Source organism: Rhinatrema bivittatum, chromosome 5, assembly GCF_901001135.1.
Source record: "Rhinatrema bivittatum chromosome 5, aRhiBiv1.1, whole genome shotgun sequence".
NCBI lineage: Eukaryota > Metazoa > Chordata > Amphibia > Gymnophiona > Rhinatrematidae > Rhinatrema > Rhinatrema bivittatum.
This window is the reverse complement of record NC_042619.1, coordinates 135,124,148-135,147,762: the sequence shown is the minus strand read 5'-3', so window position 1 is coordinate 135,147,762 and position 23,615 is coordinate 135,124,148. Positions and strand designations below refer to the sequence as shown.

At 44.2% G+C, this 23,615-nt stretch overlaps 1 protein-coding gene across 6 annotated transcripts in view; it reads right to left on the bottom strand.

The window, feature by feature from the left end:
• ELF1 (E74 like ETS transcription factor 1) overlaps window positions 1–23,615 on the bottom strand; it is a 520,762-nt gene that overhangs the window by 5,900 nt on the left and 491,247 nt on the right. For all 6 annotated transcript variants that reach the window (XM_029602968.1, XM_029602967.1, XM_029602973.1 and 3 more), the window contains one exon: window positions 1,563–2,051. In XM_029602968.1, coding sequence (XP_029458828.1) covers window positions 1,563–2,051 — 489 coding nt within the window. The remainder of the gene's footprint in view (window positions 1–1,562; window positions 2,052–23,615) is intronic.

The window sequence follows — 23,615 nt, the reverse complement described above, 5'->3', positions numbered from 1 at the left end:
CAGCAGTTATAGCAAAAGGCAGAGATTGGCAAACAAAATCTAAAGTTTTCTGGAGAACTAGCCCTGAATTTTTCAGCTGCTAACAGCGTGCCCTTCAAACACCTAGGCATGTTTTCTATGCAACATCCTCGCAAACATAACAGGCTCACAGTCTATTTTATTCATGTGATTGTCATGAAGACAAACATTTCTTTCTTCTAAAAGAGGTTTAATCCTCCTGGTTTGGCCAGCATCCAATTTATGCCCCCAAGGGTAGGGCGCTATCCCTCTATTTGGTACAGAATCTTGGCCAAAAGACCAATAAGAGACAGTCCTCGGGTCATGACTCAGACCTTAAGTTAATCTTATGCATAAAGAGGTCGAAGAGGAGGATTCTCTTTAGGAATAATTCTAACTACACAGAGGTGCAAGACAGGAAACACCTTTCCTCAATTATAGTATAAATTCACTTCATAATTTTATTCAGAGGCCCCAATGGATGTTCCTCAGCTACAGACTAAGGGGCTGATGCAATAAAAGCACGCAGTAAAACGGGTGTTCGTCTTGAGCACCCATTTTCCTAATGCACACAGACATCCATAGCCCCTAGGCATCCAATGCAATAGGCAAATGAGCTGCCGCGTTAAAAAGGACGTGCTAGAGAAAATTGTATGTCCCTAGTGCGTCCTTGGCATCGGGTGCCTAGGAAATGTGGCTGTGTGTGGGTTAGGAAAATGCGAGCATCCATTTTATCCTGCTACCAGCACAATATACATGCACAATATACACGGCCTGGAGCATGAACATTGTGTCTGTATATTGTGTGCCCAGTATTTTTTTTTCTCCTTTCCAGTTTTTCCCCCTTTTCATTTTGTCATGGTAGAGCTTTCTGTGGTTGCAATCCTAAGAAGGAGGCACCACAGAAAGCCAGATGTTTTTGGTTTTTGTGAGCCCTTGACATGCGGCAAGACTTAACACCAGCTCCAGGGCCAACAAGGTACGTTGGGCGAGCGGTAATTTATTGCATCGTGGTGTAATAGCTAATAGCCTCATCCACATGGAATTTACATGTGATGAGCGCTATTAGCTACGTGCGAATTTAGACATGCGTTATGGAATGCTGATGTCCTTATTGCATCGGGGGTTATGGATACACATCCAACCGCTCATTAAGGTGGGCGCAAGGCTGGGCGCACTTTATTACATCGGCCCCTAAGAGGCTTGGTACACTAACAGCAGAGAATCCCAAACTTGATATGCTACAATGATGGGAACCCATGAAAAAAGTTACTTCAAAATCCATATTAAATATAGTGATTATCACAATTTCAGCACTTCTGATAGTGTGTTCCCAGTGGAGCTTTGTGGCAGAACCCATGAGCGGTCCAGCCTGGACACTGAACTAAGAAAGTTTTGCTATGTCCATACCACAATAGTCTGACTATGAAGAAGTTGCATGACTGACATCCCAATAGCTGAGAGAGGACTACCATGGAAAGAAACACCTCAGACAACTGAGAAACTCACATGCCATGCCCTCAGAATAAAGATTTGCAAAAATCTGAGATGTTACACCTTCATACCTGATATTCTGAACAGACGGCAGAACCGCTTCATCTTGACTGGTGCTGGCTATGGTTGTGTGTCCCTCAGGGTCTGCCGGTCCCTGTTGCATTAAATGCACTGTCCGATAAAGCTGGGTAGGGTGAGGCTGCAGAGGTGTCTGTACAGTCTGTATCGTTCTCAACACCTCTGACGTCACCACAGGCAGCTGCTGCTCTCCAGGGTCTTTCACTTTTGAAGACCTGCTGTTTCCTGCTGTTTTCAAGACTGTGGCGGGTGTCCCTCTCATCCCTAGATTAGAAGTCCCTCTGGCTTTGCCACCATGGTTTCTACTAGTCCCAGTTGTAGAGGAGAGCAAAGCTGAATCTGAAGGCAGACTCCCTGAAGACTCGGTGCTGGAGCCGGCATCCTCATCATCTATGTAGACAAGGTCTTTTGGCATTTCTTTGAACTGATAAACTAAGCGTTGACCTTCTACTTTAGCCAAAATACCTCTCTGGTAATAGTATCTATGAAAGAACAGAAATCAATAAAGCACTCTGCAGCTATTATATCAAACAAGATAAACACAACACACTTCTCAGAAAGGAGAGAGAATTTAGGGAATCCCATTGAAAGAGACTTCCAAATTAAAAAGCTACTGTTTAAAATAAATGCACATTTTAATTTGGGTTTTAAGGACCATGCAAAAGTGCTGGTCATAACATCAAAAACTCAGTTTCACTTAAATCATGTGGAGGCTTATCAAAATATGATTTTGGTGAATTCTCTTTTTATTGGAACAACAAAATGAAGTTGGTATTAGTGTTCACATAAAGAGGACCTATTTTCCCTAAAAAGTTTGGCTGTAAATGCAGAAAAAAAGAAAAGCTTTTGACAATAGGTCTGGCAGCACAAGCAAAGGACTGTAGCGGGTGAAGGCACACCCAGGTACAGTGGCTGAGAAACTTTTGCAAAACAAGGGATTGTACTTGAAAGTTGATAATGTACCCATACAACCTTCAGGTTTTGTCAACTAAGCTTTAAAATCAAATAAAAAGTCAAATAAAAAGGACATGTTTAAAAAAAATCAAGGAGAGATGTGACATCACTCCAAGATGGCTGGTTAGATCTGGAGCTCTGGACCCATCTGATATTAAAAAACTTCCCTCTCAGTGATTCTCCTGCAAGGTGTTATAATTTTGATGTCAGAAAATGAGAGAGACAGGTACCTATTCTGTCCCATAAAAACAAAGTGACTGAACCCACTGGAAAAAGCAGTGCTGTAGCCTGAAGTGCACATGGTTGAGTGGCTTACAGAAGCAATTTCAGGAAATTGCAATGAAATTACTATTTTCCTAGTGGAGCAACATTTGACAAAATATTGCGAATTGGAAGAGCTGGAACCAGGAGAAAGTCTGCAGAGAGACAAAGAGATCAGATGACTACAAATAGGTTTCTCTGTCAGGACTGCAATGATCTCAGAGATTCTGCAGAATTTGGGATGCTGTTGTTGAAAAATAGAATGAAAGTGAGATGTGAGGTGTGTCTGGCAGTAATTGGTGTGAATCTCTAGGAATACTGCTGGAAGGATAGTAAGGACTGGGGTTTTCTGGAGTTACAGAGAAAAAAAGGGGGGATTGCTATTGCCATATGGAAATATCCAGTAAGAAAGCTAGTTGAAGTGGAAGAAATGAAGGTCCATGAATGTAATACTGGGATGAGGAGGTGGTGAGGTGGGACAGTTGTCCTTTGCTTCTGTCTATTGTTAGGCTTCCTTGACTCTTAAGTGTATTTGTTTTTTTTTTTTTTTCAGAATAATTTTTATTGAAAGAGAAAGAAGCATATTAACATAAGAACCCCCAAAGCCCCAAACAATAATACTGAGTACATATGAACCATCGATCAGACACATCGGCCAGATCAAACAAGGAAGATATACAGAAAGTGCAGGAATACAGTGTTGTAAGTAAACCATAGGCAAAACTGCAAACTCCATGGGGCAGCTTTACAAAAAGAACCAGGAACAGCCTCCTTCTCCTTCTCCTTTTCCAATTTTCCCCCTTCCCAAAGAAATGTCATCTGGCTCACCAAAAAACACCATCCAAACCACATGCACTCCTCACTCATAAAACCACAAACTAATATCCTCTACCCCGGAGGCACTAACACTAATCCCCCAAAACTCGCTTTCTCCCCCCCCCCCCCCCCCACCACATGTCAAATCAAGACGTCGAGAGATGTACAAACAGGTGACTAGCCAAGTCCCCAGAATCACAGGGTCACCTCCTATACGAGGGGAGACATAGTACGAAAAACCGCTCCAATGTCTGTGCAGGGCCAGCACTTGCCCCTGAGTCCACAGCAGCAACACCCCAATGGGAGGCCATAGGCTAAACCCTCCACAGAGTTTCATATCCTGTATTCGTCAACCCTGTCTGAATATCTAGAGGCAGTAAATGGAAAAGGGTTTCCCACGCCGAGCAATAGGTCTCATCAGGCCTTCTTCTGCCTAACTTAACATCCAACCATTCCATCTGCATCGCCAGAGCCATATGCTGAAACCAAGATCGAATAGAAGGTGGTATCTCTTCTGTTCACACTGTCAGAATACATCGACAGGTGGTCAACAAAGTAAGTCGTGCAAATCTATCTTGCAGTGTAAACTTACCAACTGTCCCCTCTACCACTCCAGAGAGGAGAGCTCGGCCATGTTTCGCCACCGTTAACTCAATACATCTAATAGTGGACAGCATTTCATTCCAGAACATCTCTAACCTCAAACAGTATAGTAGGTGATGTATTATGTTTAATTTTGTGTATTAATAAATTGAAAACAATGGAATGAAAAGAACCCTGAGTGCGTATACTCTGCAACACCCTGACAGCAATTGCACAACAATACAATCAAACAAAACCCAAGTCCCCTCCCCATCAAGGTGGACAGTAACACCCCCCCCCCCCCAAAAAATAAAAAAACCAGCAGAAAAAAAATTAAGATACAGTAAAACCATTGAAATGACAGATACCATCCAACTATGATTATGAAGTGAAATCATTCAAGATTAAGCTTCATGCACGGGGAGAAAGATATTGCAAGTATAAGTCCCAAATTTTCAGGAAAGATCGACGTTTCTTATGGAGCTCTAATTGCTCAACATATTTTTCCAAATGGCAGGTTTGGAAAATGCCATTCTTTAATTGTCCAATGGTAGGAGGATCACTACTCGTCCAGTGTTATAAGATACATTTTTTAGCTAATAAGAGTACCTTCCAGCACCACAATTTTATATACCTGGTGGGAAATGCATAAGAACGGAGATCATTAAATAAAAACACTTTGACATCAAAAGCTAATGTCCCAGTCATAATTGTGCACAATTTCTGCACATCCCTTCAATAGGCTTGAATATGATTACATACCCAAAAACTATGCCCCAATGTCCCTGTCACATTATGATATTTCAGACATAAAGCAGAGATTACTAAGTTACATTTAAACACCGGAGACTGAAAATAAAATGCCCAAAGTAAGAATTTAAACTGAGTCACTCTGAAAGGACCATTGGTAGTGATATTACGAGCCCTGGAGAAACAACTGGAGAGAAAATTTCTCGTAATGTCTATGTTTAACTCCCAATTCCAAATCCTCGCTACCCTCCTCAAGACCAGGCTCCCAGTAAGGATTCCTCAGCATTTTGTACCAGAGTGACGATATGTATATTCCACATCAAACAACTCCAATTGAATTTCCCGCTGGGCACCGTGCAAGGTGTCGAGGTTCAGAGACCGAAGGTAGCACAGTTGAAGGTATGTAAACTCCTGTTTATGTGAAATGTCAAATTTGGCACAGAGCTCTTCAAAAGACATAATCGAACCCTCTTCAGTTAGAACATTTTGAATAGTTCTTATACCCCTCTGTGCCCTATCTCGAAAGGGTCAAAATTGATGTTTCCCAGAATGGGCAGGAAATAAGATATAGCAAATGTTGCTTACCTTATGTAACAGGTGTTCTCACAGGACAGCAGGATGTTAGTCCTCACAAATGGGTGACATTGAGGATGGAGCCCACCACGGAAAACTTCTGTCAAAGTTTAATAGAACTTTGACTGGCCCCTACTGGGCATGCCCAGCAAGGCACTGACCCTGCAGCCAGCAGGGGTCTCCCTTCAGTCTGATTTTCAAAGCTACAGGCAGTGCCTAAAAAAGTAAAAACTAAAACGAACCCAACACCGCGGGGTGGCGGGCGGGTTTCGTGAGGACTAACATCCTGCTGTCCTGTGAGAACACCTGTTACATCAGGTAAGCAACATTTGCTTTCTCACAGGACAAGCAGGATGGTTGTCCTCACAAATGGGTGAGTACCGAGCTGAGGATGTCCTGGCTTGCACCAAATGCACCCAACGACGTGCAATAGGCACAACAACTGGGGTGGAATTTGGGAAAGGTCATCCGCACCCTACTGGGAAGGTGGAAGGGTGTTGGTACATCATGTTGGAAAAAGGTTACGCAAGACAGATTGGCCGAAGATGGAGTCCTGTCTTCCAGCTTTGTCCAAACAATAGTGGGCTGCAAAGGTATGGAGAGAACTCCAGGTTGCAGCCCTGCAGATGTCAGGAAGCGGCACCGATCGAAGGTGTGCCACTGAAGTCGCCATGGCCCTCACAGAGTGTGCTTTTACACGGTCTTGAAAAGGAATGCCAGCTTGCTGATAGCAAAAAGAAATGCAGTCCGCTAACCAGGAGGAAAGAGCCTGCTTACCCACAGGTTGTCTCAACTTGTTAGGATGGAAGGAGACAAACAATTGAGTGCTCTTCCTGTGAGCAACTGTACGGTCTAGATAAAACGCTAGAGCTCGTTTACAGTCTAGGGTATGCAGAGTCTGCTCCCCAGAGTTGGAATGGGGCCTGGGAAAAAAGATAGGTAGTATGATGGATTGATTGATATGAAATGCAGAAACTACCTTAGGTAAAAATTTAGGGTGAGTGCGGAGCACCGCCCTGTCTTGCAGGAGTTTAGTGTAAGGCGGATAGGTGACTAAGGCCTGTAACTCACTAACCTTGCGAGCTGAAGTGATAGCCAATAGGAATAATACTTTCCATGTGAGATACTTCAATTCACAGGAGTGCAGAGGTTCGAAAGGTGGTTTCATTAGACGACCAAGAACCAGATTAAGGTCCCAAGATGGGGCCGGAGGACGTAAGGGTGGCTTCAGATGGAGCAAGCCTTTAAGAAAGCGTGTCACCAGGGGTTGTACTGAAATAGGGACACCTTCTATACCTTTATGGAAGGCGGCTACCGCACTGACATGCATCCTAATGGAAGAGGTCTTTAGACCAGATTCTGATAGGTGCCATAAATAGTCCAAGAACTTAGAGATTGGACAGGAAAGGGGATCAAGGGACTGAGAAGTGCACCATGATGTGTACCTTTTCCATTTATATGAATAGGATCTTCTGGTGGAGGGCTTTCGTGAAGCTATCAGGACACGAGAAACCGAATCCGAAAGGTTAAAAGGCTGAAGGACTAACCTTTCAACATCCATGCCGTCAGGGACAAGACTTGGAGGTTGGGATGGAGGAGGCATCCGTCGTTTTGAGTGAGCAGATGCGGATCCGTTCCCAGAGGGATGTGCCTGCGGATGGAGAGATCCTGGAGTATGGGAAACCACACTTGGCGTGGCCAGTGGGGAGCTATCAGGATCATGGTTCCCCTGTCCTGGCGTAGCTTCACGAGAGTCCTTGACAGAAGAGGAAGTGGAGGGAATGCATAAAGCAGACCTGTCGTCCACTTGAGGGAGAAGGCATCCCTCGGCTGAGAGTGTTGGCTCCGAATGAGAGAGCAATAATTGTCCACTTTGTGGTTCTGAGGGGACGCAAAGAGGTCTATGCGGGGAAAACCCCACTTGTGAAACAGAGAGGTCACTACCAGAGGATCGAGTGACCACTCGTGTGGCTTGAAGACACGGCTCAGCTGGTCTGCCAATACATTGTCTACTCCCGGCAAGTAAGTGGCCTTGAGGTACATGGAATGGGAGAGGGCTTCTGCCCAAATCTGCGCAGCTTCCTGACACAGAAGGAAGGAGCCTGTGCCTCCCTGCTTGTTTATGTACCACATGGCCACTTGGTTGTCTGTCTGGATTAAGATTATCTGATCTGATAGATGATCTTTGAAAGTTCTGAGCGCGTAGCGAATTGCTCGAAGTTCCAAGAAATTTATCTGGTATTCGGCTTCCTCTGGCGACCACAACCCTTGGGTTTGTAATCCGTCCACATGGGCCCCCCAACCGATGTGGGAAGCATCGGTGGTTAGGATTACCTGTGGATCTGGGAGGAGAAAGGGTAAGCCCTGAAGGAGATTGACTTGAGTCGTCCACCAGGTTAAAGACAGGCGTAGCGCTTGTGTAACTGTGACGATGTAGGACAGAGGCTGGAAAGCTTGAAGCCATTGGTGTCGCAGAGTCCATTGCGTTACTCTCATGGCTAGTCGGGTCAAGGGAGTAACTTGAACCGAGGATGCCATGTGTCCTAGGAGGATGAGGAATTGGCGAGCTGTTGCAGTGTGTTGAGACTGGAGCTGGCGAGCTAGAGACATGAGAGTTTGGACTCGTTGAAGTGGAAGGTAGGCTTTTGCCTGTAAGGTGTCCAAGTCTGCTCCAATGAAGGATAAGGTCTGAGATGGGACCAAGCAAGATTTCTCGTAATTGACAAGAAACCCTAAGGAGAGGAGTGTGTGAATTGTCAACTTTAGGGAGGATTGCGCAATTTGAGGGGTGGAGGCCCTGATTAGCCAATCGTCCAGATAGGGGTAGACGTGGACACCTTCCTTCCTGAGAAATGCTGCTACTACTACGAGACATTTGGTAAAGACTCGTGGAGCAGATGCCAGCCCGAAAGGTAGTACTCGGTATTGATAATGGTCGTGGCCTATCAGAAAACGCAGATACTTGCGATGAGATTGTGTTATCGCAATGTGGGTATAAGCGTCCTTGAGGTCGAGAGAGCACAGCCAATCCCCCTTTTGCAACAGAGGGAGCAAGGCGCCCAGGGTTACCATCTTGAACTTCTCTTTTTGCAGATACTTGTTGAGGGCCCGAAGGTCCAGAATTGGACGTAACCCCCCTGATTTCTTTGGTATTAGGAAGTATCTGGAATAGAATCCTTTCCCTTGTTGACAAGGAGGGACGGGTTCTATAGCATTTTATTGTAGAAGAAGGGATACTTCTTGATGTAATTGAGTCAAATGGCTGGTTAGACTCCATGCCTGAAGGGGCGGGGAGTCTGGCGGAAGTGTTGTGAAGTTGAGGTGGTAACCCTGTGCGATAATTGCTAGCACCCAGTGATCTGAGGTAATCTGTTTCCAACGGGGTAAGAAGTGGTACAGCCGACCTCCCACAGGGATGTGTGGAAGAGGGAGTTGGCATGTGCTCAGTACAGGGAAGTCAAAGGCCCGCCGCAGGCCCAGGAGGTGGGGCTACAGTAGGTCTTTGCTTTCTCGGCTGACGAGGCTGAGGCCTGTTAGAGGACCGTGCAGTACGAGCCCTAGTTGACGGAGGGTAGTAGCGGCGTGGTCGAAAGAACGACTTCTTAGAGTCCTTCTTTTGCGGTTGCTTGGAGGTCACCTCAGGTGGGACAGATGAGAGTTGTTTCAACGTCTCATGGTGGTCTTTTAACGCCGCCACAATTTGTTGAATTTGCTCTCCAAACAAATTGTCGCCTAAGCAGGGCAAATCAGCAAGACGATCTTGGACCTCTGGGCGAAGGTTGGATGACTTTAACCAAGCCCAACGTCTGGCTGAGATGGCTGTGGCTGAAACCTTCGTGGAAGCATCGAATATGTCGTAGGCAGTCCTAATCTCGTGCTTCCCTGCCTCAAATCCCTTGTGAAGAAGGGCTTGAAGCTGCGGTTGGTATTGGTCCGGCAACGTGTCAGCATAGTCTTGCATCTGCTTAAGGATGGCTCTGTTGTATTGAGTCATGTAAAGTTGATATGAAGCTATGCGTGAAATCAACATAGCTCCATGATACACTTTCCGTCCCACACTATCCAGGAACTTGTTGTCCCTGGTAGGTGGGGTAGAAGAGTGCGGCTTAAGACGCTTGGCCTTCTTCTGCGCGGACTCAACCACAACAGAGCGATGATCCAGTTGAGGTTTTTGGAAACCTGGTGCTGACTGGACAAGGTATGTGGAGTCAGCTTTCTTGTTAACTGGTGACACCGATGAAGGAGATTCCCAGTTTTTCTTGAGCAGATCCAAAAACACCTGGTGTATAGGGATGGAAGCGATGATTTTTGGAGCATCCAGAAATTGAAGTAGTTCCATCATCTGGTGTCTGTCATCAGCTTCAGATTGTAGTTGAAAAGGTACAACTTCTGACATCTCTTTCACAAAATTAATGAAAGATAGATCCTCAGGAGGAGATCTTTTTCTACTCTCTGTAGGAGATGGTGGCGAAGGTAAATCTGTGTCAGAAGAGGTATCATCATCATCACCCCAGGTATCGTAAGGATCATGTGGGGCTTGTAGCCCTGATGGACCTGGCTGAGGCTCTGAAGGCATCGATGGAAACCGAGGTGGAATCGGTGCGGTAGGTGGAACCAGAAATGGCATCGATGGCTTCGGTGCTGCCGATGGAATCGGTGCCTGGCGCGGAATCGATGGAGCCGAAGGATAAATCGGTGGAGATATACCAGAAGGTACCGATGGAACTACCCCGGAAGGGGGAATTCGAAACGGTGTTTCTCCTGCCGATGAGAAACCAGTCGGAGACGGTGGTGTTGTCGATGGCACTGGAATCACCGATGGAAGGGCCGTCATGAGTGCCTCCATGCGGCTCAGTAGCGGTGCTAGCGCTTGTATCAACGGCTCGGTGGTCGGTTCTCTCCTCGGTGGCGAAGCCGGTGCCGGTGTCGGTGCCGGGGGCGGTACTGGAACCGGTGCCGGAGACGGTGCCGATGGAGGTTGTAATTTCTTCATCGCTTTCTCGATAGCCTCTTGGACCAGCCGGTCCAGTTCTGCCCGGAGACCAGGGGTAACCATACCCGGCTCGACGGGAGAGGGAGGCTGAGGCAGGGCCGGAGGGACCACCGTAACCGGTGGGATCACGGCCCCCACACCCCGAGAGGGTGAGGGTTTCCTCGATGCCGGCAAACGAGACGTGGAGGGTGTCCGGTCTGTTCGCGGCTTCTTTGTCGGTGGCTCGGCTTGAGCAGAGGTCGATGGCTGTGGATCCTCGACAGGCCGAGACTTGTGCCGTCGATGGCGGTGCTTTTCCTTCCGATCCCCTCGCCCATCCGGGGAAGGGACGGGAGTCGACGGCCGAGAAGTGATCGATGGCGGACGGTCACCGGAGGGTTGACGATGATGGTACAACTTCGACGGTGCCGGTTCTGATGACGTCGATGCTATCGATGGCGTTGGGGTGGGTGCATGGAAGAGGAGCCCCATCTTCTCCATCCTGGCTTTGCGACCCTTGGGTGTCATTAAGGCACATTTGGTGCAAGTCAGGACATCATGCTCACTACCCAAACACATTACACAAACCCTGTGGGGGTCTGTGATGGACATAGTCCGGGTACAATCCGGACAACGACGGAACCCCGTTGCCATGGCTGGAAGCCAAAATTTAGGCTGGGGATCGGTAAGTGCCAACAGGCCTCGAGGGCCAAATTCGACGGCAGTCGATGGAAGAAGGCAAAAAACTTACCGGGTTCCGTAAGATGACTAAAAAATTTGTCGAAGGGAGACCCCTGAGGGGCAAATTTTCTTAGGAAATTAAGTTCCAAATTCCTGTCAGGAACGTGGTTAGAGAGCTCCTTTCACCGCGTGGCAACTGCTGCGCGGAAAAAAGAAGACTGAAGGGAGACCCCTGCTGGCTGCAGGGTCAGTGCCTTGCTGGGCATGCCCAGTAGGGGCCAGTCAAAGTTCTATTAAACTTTGACAGAAGTTTTCCGTGGTGGGCTCCATCCTCGATGTCACCCATTTGTGAGGACAACCATCCTGCTTGTCCTGTGAGAAACGATAGTCAACTTTGGTAAGCCTGCAGTACCAATGCCTCGCTTTTATTATAGGGACTATAAGAGCAGTACGCTGAAGATGAGATGGCAATGTTTATTTTATTTAAAGCTCTTCTATACCGTCGTTAAGTTAGATAACTGTCACAACGGTTTACAGCAAGGCACGATAGTGAATAAAGTAAGTGGTATAGATTACAATTAATCATGTTAGATGTAATTTATACAAAATATAACGAAGCTCTTGAGGGGCAACCAAAAAGGATTCAATAATTAGAGGAGTAAAAAAAGTCATCCCCATCAACCAATTTCCCACATGGTGCAGATTACACATTTCATTATAATACCTCATATTTGCTAATCCCAACCCACCATGTGCTCGAGCCCCCATTAACCGGGTCAGGAGTAACCTAGGTCAAGCTTTGCGCCACACAAATTAACACATCTGCCTGTCAATCCCCGCTATCTCCCCTCGTGTCAACCAACAAGGCAAAGTTTGGAGTAGTATAACCACCGTGGAAGGATCGACATTTTATATATATTCACCCGTCCCATCAAAGACAAAGGTAGGTCCATCCAAGAGTCTAAAAGGATAGAGGTATGATGGAGAACTAGTTAGAAATTTTCACTTTTATCCTGGACAAATATCTATGTAATATAATCCCCAAATATTTGAAGGCATCGGATACCCAGAGAAAAGGAAAACAGGACCCATAGAGCATTCTCACGGAGTCCATCATTGGTAAGGCTTCAGTCTTATCCAGGTTGAGTTTGAACCCTGATAACACCCCATATTCCCAGAACTCCTCCAAGAGGGCAGGTAGGGAAGTGTGTACATCTGTAATATGAACCAAGATGTCATCTGCAAAAGCCAAAAGCTTAAACAGCCCCCATTCCCATGGATATACCTCGAATATTCGTATTATTCCTAATCATTATCAACAAAGGTTCTAATTAGAGAAGGAATAATAATAGGGAGAGTGGGCAGCACTGGCGACTGCCTTTGTGAAGCTCAAAACTCTAAGATGGGGTCCCATTAACCAAAATAGATGCAGTGGGATTACTGTAAAGCAGATACAATACCGCACGAAAATGGCCCTCAGTTAGGACTTTTCAGCTTGGAGAAGAGACGACTGAGGAGGGATATGATAGAGGTGTTTAAAATCATGAGAGGTCTAGAACGGGTAGATGTGAATCGGTTATTTACTCTTTCGGATAGTAGAAAGACTAGGGGACACTCCATGAAGTTAGCATGGGGCACATTTAAAACTAATCGGAGAAAGTTCTTTTTTACTCAACGCACAATTAAACTCTGGAATTTGTTGCCAGAGAATGTGGTTCGTGCAATTAGTATAGCTGTGTTTAAAAAAGGATTGGATAAGTTCTTGGAGGAGAAGTCCATTACCTGCTATTAAGTTCACTTAGAGAATAGCCACTGCCATTAGCAATGGTTACATGGAATAGACTTAGTTTTTGGGTACTTGCCAGGTTCTTATGGCCTGGATTGGCCACTGTTGGAAACAGGATGCTGGGCTTGATAGACCCTTGGTCTGACCCAGTATGGCATTTTCTTATGTTCTTAAGCACCTCCCACAGGTACTGCCAGGTAACTCGATCAAATGCCTTCTCGGCGTAAAAACTAAGAAGAAGGGTTGGTAAAGTTCTCAATTTATATATTCCATAGAGGCCACCACTTTGCAAACATTGAACACTGAATTTCTTCCCTGTACAAACCCCACTTGAGAATCGCCAATCAGGCCCAGCATGCAGCTAGTCAACCTATCTGCCATAATCTTCGCCAATAATTTCACTTCAAAATTTAGCAGTGAGATAGGGCGGTATGACCTAGGTAATAATGAATCACGGCCTGGCTTGGGCAAAACCACAATATAGGCCAAATTCGGTGTCCAAGGAAAACATCCTTCTGCTATAAGGTCCCCATACATTCCCTCTCCAGAGGTGACATGATTTTGTCTCCCATTAATTTGAAAAATTCCCCAGAGTACCCGTCTGGGCCAGGCGCATTCAAAAGTGATGCTTGATGAATTACTCTTTGTATTTCTTCCAAGTGGTCCAGAGCATTTAACTTATCTTTCTGATGATCCTGAAGTTTAGGAAAACCAACTCTTTGTAGATAAGAGGCAATGTCCACATCCGCGACCAAAGAGCACTGTATAACCTCTTATAAAACTGGCGGAATATAGCACTATATCTTTGGTCAAGTTCTTAATCTCACCGGAGTCATCCTTCACGGCCCTAATGTATTTCTGGCTCCCCAAGGTAGGTAATGTATTGAAGAGCCATCCTCCTGCCTATATTTAATGCACAAAGGAAGTCAAGCTCATGTGATGTCTTTGCACATCATCAAAATAAGCAAGGTTTAATAGTTTAAACTGCAGTTCCCGTAGACTGACATCTGTATTACAGCAATGCAGTACCGCAAAACAGCCAGCCAGAAATTCCACTGTAATAGTTTCCTCCAAGGCGGAAGACCAATAGGTAGCAAGAGGTACAAGAAGCTGGGCCTGCAGTCTCTATTTTCACATTTTATGCCAACCTGCAATAGAATTATTCATGAGTGCAATCTCATGTAGAATATCCACAAAGGAAATTTCCTTGGGGAAAGAATCTGACTCCCAATGTAAAGATCTCAAATAGACACTGGCCTGGAGATAAGCAAAAAACTGTCGGGACAGAATCCGAAAAGTTTGACCCAGTGTAGCAAAGGATACCATGTCTGGCATGTTTGACACACATAAGTGTAAAAAAAACTTTATCCCTGACTTTGCCCAACCCTGAAAAGTAGGAGAAAACCTGTGTTGCCCTCGAGCAGGAGCAATAAGGACTGGAAGTCTTTCAAACCCCACTTATTTCTCAGCCATCTCCAAGCCAGCATGCAAAGATATGTCAGGGTTCTGGGAAACGCCAGTTTTCGTAGCTCTCCAGGCAGGGCATGAATTAAATAAAGTGGGGACCAAGGGTCAGACAGACTGACCAACAGCTAGGTTTCACAGCAACAATATTTGCCAGTAAGCCATTCACCTACAAGTCGCAATTGACAGGCTACATTATATAAATGCAGATCTGGAAGGTCTAGCCCACTCCCCCATCCCTGGGGTATTCCAATTTAGTATGGCCTATTCATGCTCTCTTACCATTCCAGAGGAAACCTAGGAAAGAGGAATACAACCTGTTCAAATCTTGTGCTGTAAGCCAGCAGGGTAGCATCTGTAGCTTATCTAAAATCTTAGGGACAATCACCATCTTTAGTAATGCACTCCTACCGAAAAGGGATAGAGGCAGGGATTGCCATGCTGTCAATTGCGACTGCATGTGTGCAATAACCTCTTTGATATTCAATTCATACAGTGTGTTTAAATGCCTAGGGATCCACACGCCCAGGTATTTTATTTTAGTTTGGGCCCATGTAAGGGGGAAAGGACCCTCTCAATCTTCCATCAACTTAGGGTTTGATGCCAAGGCCTATGACTTTGAGAAGTTAATTTTCAGGCCCTTAAACTGTTGGAATTGCGAAAATATATGTATAATGGCAAGAATGCTTCAACAAGGGTGATCTACAAATGGAAGGATGTCATCTGCGAACATAGTAGTCTTAAGAATTTGATCACCTATAGAAAGGCCCTTAAATTCTTGCTCTTGTCGTAATCATATCGCTAAAGGTTCTATGGCTAGAACAAACAATATCGGGAGAGTGGACACCCCTAGTGGGCTCCACATGGTAGTGCAAATGAATCGGAAAGAGCGTCATTGATCAGTATGCGGGCACTAGGATTGCTATATGTAACTTTGAGCCATCCTAAAATCTGGCCGGAAAAAACATATTGTTGTAGTGCCCAAAACATGTAATCCCACGAAAGTGAATTAAACGCCTTTTCCGCGTCTAGGCTGAGAAGTACCAGCTCTGTGCATGAAGTCTGTCCCAACGCAGCAATCAGCCTGCAAACATTTTTCATTCCTTGCCTCCCCTTTACGGATCCAGTTTGGCCAGTACTGATTAAGTGAGGGAGAGCAGCATTCAGTCTGCTAATTAAGACTGCCACCAAAATTTTCATGTCCACATTACTCAAGGAAATGGGATGGTAGGAGCCCACCTCCAAAGTGTCCTTATCTTTCTTCAGCAATACAACTATAACAGACTGAGTCGTATCCGGGGCCCAAATCCCTGTAGAAGTCAAGTCATTATAAAAGTGAGCTAACACAGGGAGCAGCGGAAATTTCAAAATGTTTTAAAAATTCAATCCCCAACCCGTCGGTCCCACAGCTTTTCCCAACTTTAAAACTCTGGATCACTGAAAAAATGTCATCATTCCTAATGGGGGCAATGATTGTCTCTACCACCATATCCTGTGGTAGGCTAGGCCACGAGAAATCTTGGAAAAAAACAACATCCTGAGCCTCCAGATTCACTGTTTTATGACTATAGAGTTCACTATAGTACTCCAAAAAACATGCTGAAATATCAGCTTGTGCATACCTGTGAGTACCAGAGCAATCCCTAATACCAGCTATGCTAGATCTGGTGCCACCCACATAAACTAAATTAGCAAGCAGCTTACTTAACCGGTTCCCAAATCGGTACAGCTGGTATTAAAAAAAAATCGAAGAGATTTGGAGGCCCTCTGATATAGCAAATTGTTCAATGCTTCGCGTACTTGCTCCACATTAAATTTAGTGGAGTTTGTCATATCAGTTGTGTCGGTATTGCACAACTTTTAAGGCAAAATTTCTACATTACGCAGGCGTTTGGTTTTTGCCACTTACGCAATAATTTGACCCCTCATTACAGCTTTTCCTCCCTCCCAAAGCACAGAAGGATGAAATATCTGGCATGGTATTAAACTTCAAATATTCCTCCCAACACCCTTTTCAGGACCTCGTGAAACGCTGTGTCATGATATAGCTTGGGTCTCATATGCCAGTAAAAAGAGGAGTGCTGTGAACACTCTAGTTCCACCCCCACAGACCCCGGTACGTGATCAGAAATGGAGGCACTGCTTATAGTAGCCTCCCGGGTGCAAGGAAAGAGTTTTTCAGACACTAAAAGACAGTCCAACTTGGAGTAGGATTGGTGAGGATTAGAACAGAAATTAAAACCCTGTTCTCTTGGGTGTAAATCCTGCCAAACATCCAGCAAGCCCAGTTCCTGACACAAAAAGGTAACACCCAGCTGAGTCTCCCTTCTATCCGCAACCTTAGCAGGTTTGCAATCACTAGTCTTATTGGCCACGATGTTAAAATCTCCACCCACCACTAAATTGTAATCAGGAAAATTTGAGAGTAGGCAAACCAACGGGCCGATACAGTACAGTGCGCTCCGGAGCGCACTGTTAACCCGCCATTGGACGCGTGTTTTCGACACGCTAGCATTACCCCTTATTCAGTAAGGGGCCGAAAACGCGCGTCCAACCCACCGAACCTAATAGCGCCTGCAACATGCAAATGCATGTTGATGGCCCTATTAGGTATTCCCGCGTGATTCAGAAAACAAAATGTGCAGCCAGGCCGCACATTTTGCTTTCAGAAATTAGCTCATCCCTCCCTGTGTCTTTGTTCTTCGCTTGAGTCTTCGGTGTGGTCCGTGACCAGCCCCATGTGCTGTGTAGGGCGCCTGAGGAACTCGCCTTCCTTTCCCAAGTCTACATTCCAAGTCTACATCTCCTCGTCTCCACGTTCCAAATCTACATCTCCTTGCCTCCACATTCCAAGTCTATGTTCCAAGTCTTCATCTCCTCGTCTCCACGTTCCAAGTCTATGTTCCAAATCTTCATCTCCTCGTCTCCACGTTCCAAGTCTTCATTCCAAATCTTCATCTCCTCGTCTCCACGTTCCAAGTCTTCGTTCCAAATCTTCATCTCCTTGTCTCCACGTTCCAAGTCTTCATCTCCTCGTCTCCACGTTCCAAGTCTTCATCTCCTCGTCTCCACGTTCCAAGTCATCTCCTCGTCTCCACGTTCCAAGTCATCTCCTCGTCTCCACGTTCCAAGTCCACGTCCCAAGTTCCACGATGTATTCCGAGTCCCAAGTTCCACGTCATACTCCTCGAGAGTCCCAAGTTCCAAACTCTTCTCTGACTCTTTGTGCTCTAAGCTTTCCTTGAACTTTCCTATGTTCCAAGTTCCTAGTCCTAGCCAGAGACCCATGTTGTAGTCCTGTGTTCCAAGCTCCGTCCAGCTCTGCTCCTGTGCCGCCCCATCCTGCACAAACACCTCACCATGGGCGCGACTCATGTCTCTACCTGAGCCGTCCTATGGCCCAAGGGCTCCGCTCTCCTATGAGCTAAGTGACGCGCACTGAGCCCGCTCCATCGGCCCCTGAAGGCTGCGCTCGCAACAAATGATCCCAAGCACAAGGTCAAAGCAACACAGAAATGTCTGAACAACAAAAAGGTGAATGTTCTTTAATGGCCAAGTCAAAGTCCAGATCTCAATCCGATCAAGAATCTGTGGCACATTTGAAAATTGCAGTCCATAAGCGTTATTCAACCTATTTGAACACTTGGAGAAAATCTGCCAAGAAGAATGGGCAAAAATCACTCCCAAACAGTGTGCAAAGCTGGCAGAAACTTATCTCACAGACTTAAAGCTGTTATTGCAGCAAAAAGTGGTTCTACCAAGTTCTAGTCTGAAGGGGTTGAATAGTTATGCAAGCAGCATTTTTCTGTTTTTAATTTTATTTTACAAAAAATGCAGAGAAATAATGAATTGTGACTTTGAAATTTTACTTTAAGAGCATACTGGTTTACAATAAACACTGTTAGGGACAATCTGTTTAAGTGTCATTTGTAATCCACACAAATCTGCTGATGTTTTAGAGGGGTTGAATACTTTCGCAAGACACTGTGTGTGTATATATATATATTTTTTTTATTTATATATATATATATATATATATATATATATTTTATTTTTTTTTTTAAATATAGTTTATTAAACAGAAAGCAGACGATTTTTGTGCAAGACAGCATCTTTATGAAATATAGATGAGCAGCTGTTTCCACATAAGCAATTTCCAGGTGTTTTCTTAACTTTTGTTAAGATTAAAAAGAGGAGAATGGAGATGATTTTGCCAAAAAACCTGTTTTGTAGAAAAGAGTACAGTTAGGCATAAAAGAGGGAGGTATTTTTTTGATAAGGTATTTTTGGAGAGAGAATTAATTATTTTAGGTAACTTGCTGGTGTGGGGGTTACTATCCTTAACCAATAAGCCTTCATACTGTTGATGCAATTCCATGATTGCTCTCTGCTTTAACAACAGGGGGAATTAGTTTCAGACAGCAACCAACAAGACATTTAATTTTATGGTCTGGGAAAACAGATAAGCATGGGGGTAACTTGCTGATGTGGCTGTTACTATCCTTAACCAATAAGCCTTATACTTGTGATGCAAATCCAACACTGCTCTCTGCTTCAATGGCAAGAAGTAAGGGGGACTTGGACTCAGACAATAACCAACAAGGGCCCTGACTTTGATAGTTTGGGAAACTAAGTGCGGGGTAACTTGTATGGTGTGGCAGATGCCACCCCTCTGATGCTACCATTATGGGGGAGACCTGTATGGCACGGCTAATGCTACCATAAGCTTGTTGGGCAAACTTACTGGATGGACCTGTCATTTCTATGTTTCTATTATTTATTTAAAAATCTTATAGTCCGCAGACTTCCAAAACAATTCGTTCAGCACGGACTACAAAATCAACAGTCATAAAACATATAAATCACATGTACAATAAAATTGACAATAAATAAGACACTTTAACGCTTTATTAAGGCTAGCTATGATAAAATCATGTAGAACTAGTAGTTTAAATAAAAGACTGTGGAACAAAAATAAACCTGAATGTGAAGCAGTTTGGATTGGTTGACAGTTGGTGATTTTTGCTGCCAAAGAGAATTGAATATTCTTTTTTCTTTGCTGCCAAAGAGAGTTGAGTATTTTTTTTCTTTTGGCTATATCCAGTCAGTTTATTTTACACCCGCTCTCAAAGGGAAAGTTTGAGCATACTTTCCTTATGAAAACTGTCTAGGGAAAAAGCACCTACAGAGATGTGTGCCTGCATTTTTTTTTGCGAAGTAATATGCGTCAAGTGGAAAATGCAAAACTATTAACATTGTTGCCTCCCCCAACTTAATCTTGCCTACAAACTCACTTTACTTTTCTTTGTTGATCTCCACGCTTACTTTTACCCGGGGAAGGGGTGGGCAATTTTCAGATAGCCTATTCATCTGGTTAAATGGCTTTTGAGAACTATCCTGGAGAAGTGAATTATGGTATGATTTCCGGTCAGATCAGGCTCCAGTGAATGTGGAATTAGTTAAAAGCACATGCTACAGAAGAGAATTTTCATGGGTTCATAAGGAGAGATTAAAAAGTTCAGATATAATAAAGGGAGGAAATTAATAATGACTTTAAAGAAAAAAATAATGGAGAGGTGGGAAGAGATCTTCTGTAGTTACATGTTAGGTTCCATATTAGAAGTCACCACCCATGATAAAGATCTCGGCATCATAGTGGATAATACATTGAAACTGTAGGCTCAGTGTGCTGTGGCAGTCAAAAAAGCAAACAGAATGTTAGGAATGATTAGGAAGGGAATGGTTAATAAAACGGAAAATGTCATAATGCCTCTATATCGCTCCATGGTGAGACCGCAGCTTGAGTAGTGTGTACAATTCTGGTCACCGCATCTCAAAAAAGATATGGCTGCACTGGAGAAGGTACACAGAAGGGTGACCCAAATGATAAAGGGGATGGAACAGCTCCCCTATGAGGAAAGGCTAAAGAGGTTAGGGCTGTTCAGCTTGGAGAAGAGACGGCTGAGGGGGGATATGACAGAGGTCTTTAAAACCATGAGAGGTCTGGAACGGGTAGATGTGAATTGGTTGTTTACTCTTTCAAATAAGAGAAGGACTAGGGGGCACTCCATGAAGTTAGCAAGTAACTCATTTAAACTAATCAAGAACATTCTTTTTCACTCAACGCACAATTAACCTCTGGAATTTGTTGCCAGAAGATGTGATTAGGGCAGTTAGTGTAGCTGGGTTTAAAAAAGGTTTGGATAAGTTCTTGGAGGAGAAGTTCATTAACTGCTATTAACCAAGTTGACTTAGGGAAGAGCCACTGCTATTACTCGAATCAGTATCATGGGATCTACTTAGTGTTTGGGTACTGGTAGCCTGGACTGGCCACTGTTGGAAAACAGGATGCTGGGTTTGATGGACCCTTGGTCTGACCCAATATGGCAATTTCTTATGTTCTTATGTGAATGGTTCAACCAACAGCAGACCCCAAAAAGCAAATACTTTGTTGACTGCTGATTGTTGCAGAGACCACTCATGTGGGCAAAATACTCTTCCTATGCAATTTATCAACATGTTGGAGATACCTGAAAGATAGGTGGCTTGAAGAACAGCTTGATTCTTAATCTCCCATTGCCAAATCTTTAATGCTTCCTGGCAGAAGGCCCACAATCCTTTGTCCCCTTGTTTGTTGATATATAACATTGCAATTTGGTTGTTGGTTTGAATCAAGATTTCTTGCCTTGAAGATGTGTGAACTTCATCAGAGTATATCTGATTGCTCTTAGTTCTAGCAGATTGATTTGAAAGTGACTTTTCTTGAGACCAAGTGCCTTGAGTCCAAAACTATCCATCCCTTTGTGGAGGCATTCATCTTCAGGGTTACTTGATTGGGGAGAGTGCAAAGGAGAGCTCCCTTTTGAAGCTTGCAGGGATTTAACCACTAGTTCAATTCCCATTTCAAGTCTCTTGAAACCTGCTCTATCATTGACAACTGTTGAGTTAGTTATTCCCATTGACTGTGCAGATCCCACTACAGTCAATAGATGTGAAGATGGCTTTGTGGGACCACATGAATGGTCGTCGCCATATGATCTAACACAACAAGAATCTGTGTGGCTGTCAAGCACTGAGAGGTGAGCAGCTTGAAAATGAGTGATCTCATGGTGCTCGCTGAACCTGACAATAAAAATGTCTTTTCTTGTAATGAATCTATCCACTCTCCAATGAATTTTATCCTCTGAGTCACTATTATATTCGACTTTGAAGTTCACCAGAAACTCCAAATCCTGAAGAAGACAGATCGTCTTGCATAGAAAAAGCAACATTCCTTCCTGAGAGGTCACTGTGACTAGCTAATCATCCAGGTACAGGAAAACCTGAATTCTCTGAGGACGCAGGTGTGAGGCATTTGGTGAACCAGTCAACAGGCCAAATGGGAGTACTTTGTACTGATAATGGGAATAATCCACCTTGAAGCAAAGACAGCACTAGTAAGAAAGATGGATGGGTGTATGAGCATACACATCTTTCAGATTGAGTGTGCTCATCCATTTTCTCTTCTGGATATTGGGGAAAATCATGCAAAAGGAGTTCATTTTGAATTTCTCTCGGTGTAGATGTTTGTTCAGGAGTTTCCAATCCAGAATGGATCTCGATCCACCTGAATTTTGGGGATGAGGAAATATCAGGAGTAAAAACCAAGTCCATGATAGGATGCTGGAAATGGCTTTATCGCCCATTGCTGGAGGTGTGACTGCACCTTCAGATGAAGCTGCATCAGATGAGGTGATCTGGATTGAGAGTCAAGCAATGCAGAAAGGATGGTAGCTAGGAAAAATGCAAATGGTATCCAAACTCCACAATCTTTAGGACCTAGCGATCCTTGGCTATCTGACACCATAAACCAAAGAAGGCCTGGACTGTCTTCTAGTAAGATGGAGGTTTGATGACTACTTGGAGAGATCAAAAATTGGGCCCAGGTTTAAGCAGGGCCTATTTATTTATTTTTAGAAATATGGAAATAAAATATGACGTTATCTCAACATGATGTAAACTCTTTGCAAATGTCTTACCAAACTGAAGCGCTAATTATATCATCACTATGACCAGTCTGACTCCGTGTGACCCAGTGTCCAAAACCAAAGACCAGACACAGTCCTTGTTTTGAAAGATGGAACTTTCTGCTTCAGGGGGGTATCGACCATTCAATGTTTCCAACTGCTTTAAAAATGGCCCTTTAATGTAACATGTCAAGTGTTTCTACCATCTTGGGAACTGGCACTTTAGCGTAGTGTTTGCCCATTGCCTAAGATGTGACCAGTGGATCCTGTGAAATCTATATGCAATGTTTCTAGCGCTAAATACCAAGGTTCTTTATATTGTATTGTAACATGTATGAAAGTGTGTATTAAAGTGTTTGTTTCCACTCGAAAAAATAAAATATAAGGGAGTAGAATTTTGTCATATGTTGGATTTTTAGACTTTTTCAACATTTGGACTACATTATTAGGCTTTTATTTGAACAACCATTTGTTTAAGCTTTTCATCAAAAAGGTTGTCCCTAAACAAGGGAGGTCTGCTAGCTTGTCATCTTATATGCTACTGGCCTTAAGCCACATTGAGTTCTGATGGAGGTTGCCTTGGTACAAGAGATGGAATTGAATGACTCAGACAGAATGGAGATGATGTCTTATGTATTCCTCCACATCCAACAGTGGTTGGGGGTAATATGTATCACCATTTGCGGGTTGCAGAAAAGGCTTTAGTTTATGAATGTATCATTCAGATATTGCACCATATAAAACCAGTGAGTAGAGATATAAGCAATAAGAATGGAACTCTGAAATATTCTCTTTCCAAAATTGTCTAGTAGCTTATGATTCTTGCGTGGAGGCGAATTTGAATTAATTGTCTTTTTCATCTTTTTTAGAATGGCCTTGACAACGATGGAATGGTGAGAAAGTTGGATAAGAACATAAGAAAATGCCGTTCTGGGTCAGACCAAGGGTCCATCAAGCCCAGCATCCTGTTTCCAACAGTGGCCAATCCAGGCCATAAGAACCTGGCAAGTACCCAAAAACTAAATCTATTCCATGTTACCATTGCTAATGGTAATATGGTAATGGATGATTTCGAATACCAGCAACTTCTGAACTCTATATTTGAGATCTAGTTTTCTTGCCATAGAATGCCAGAAATTGGAGTTTCCCATATTTTCATCTCTAATAGGTTCAGAATTGGTCTGGAAAAACTGCTAGCTCT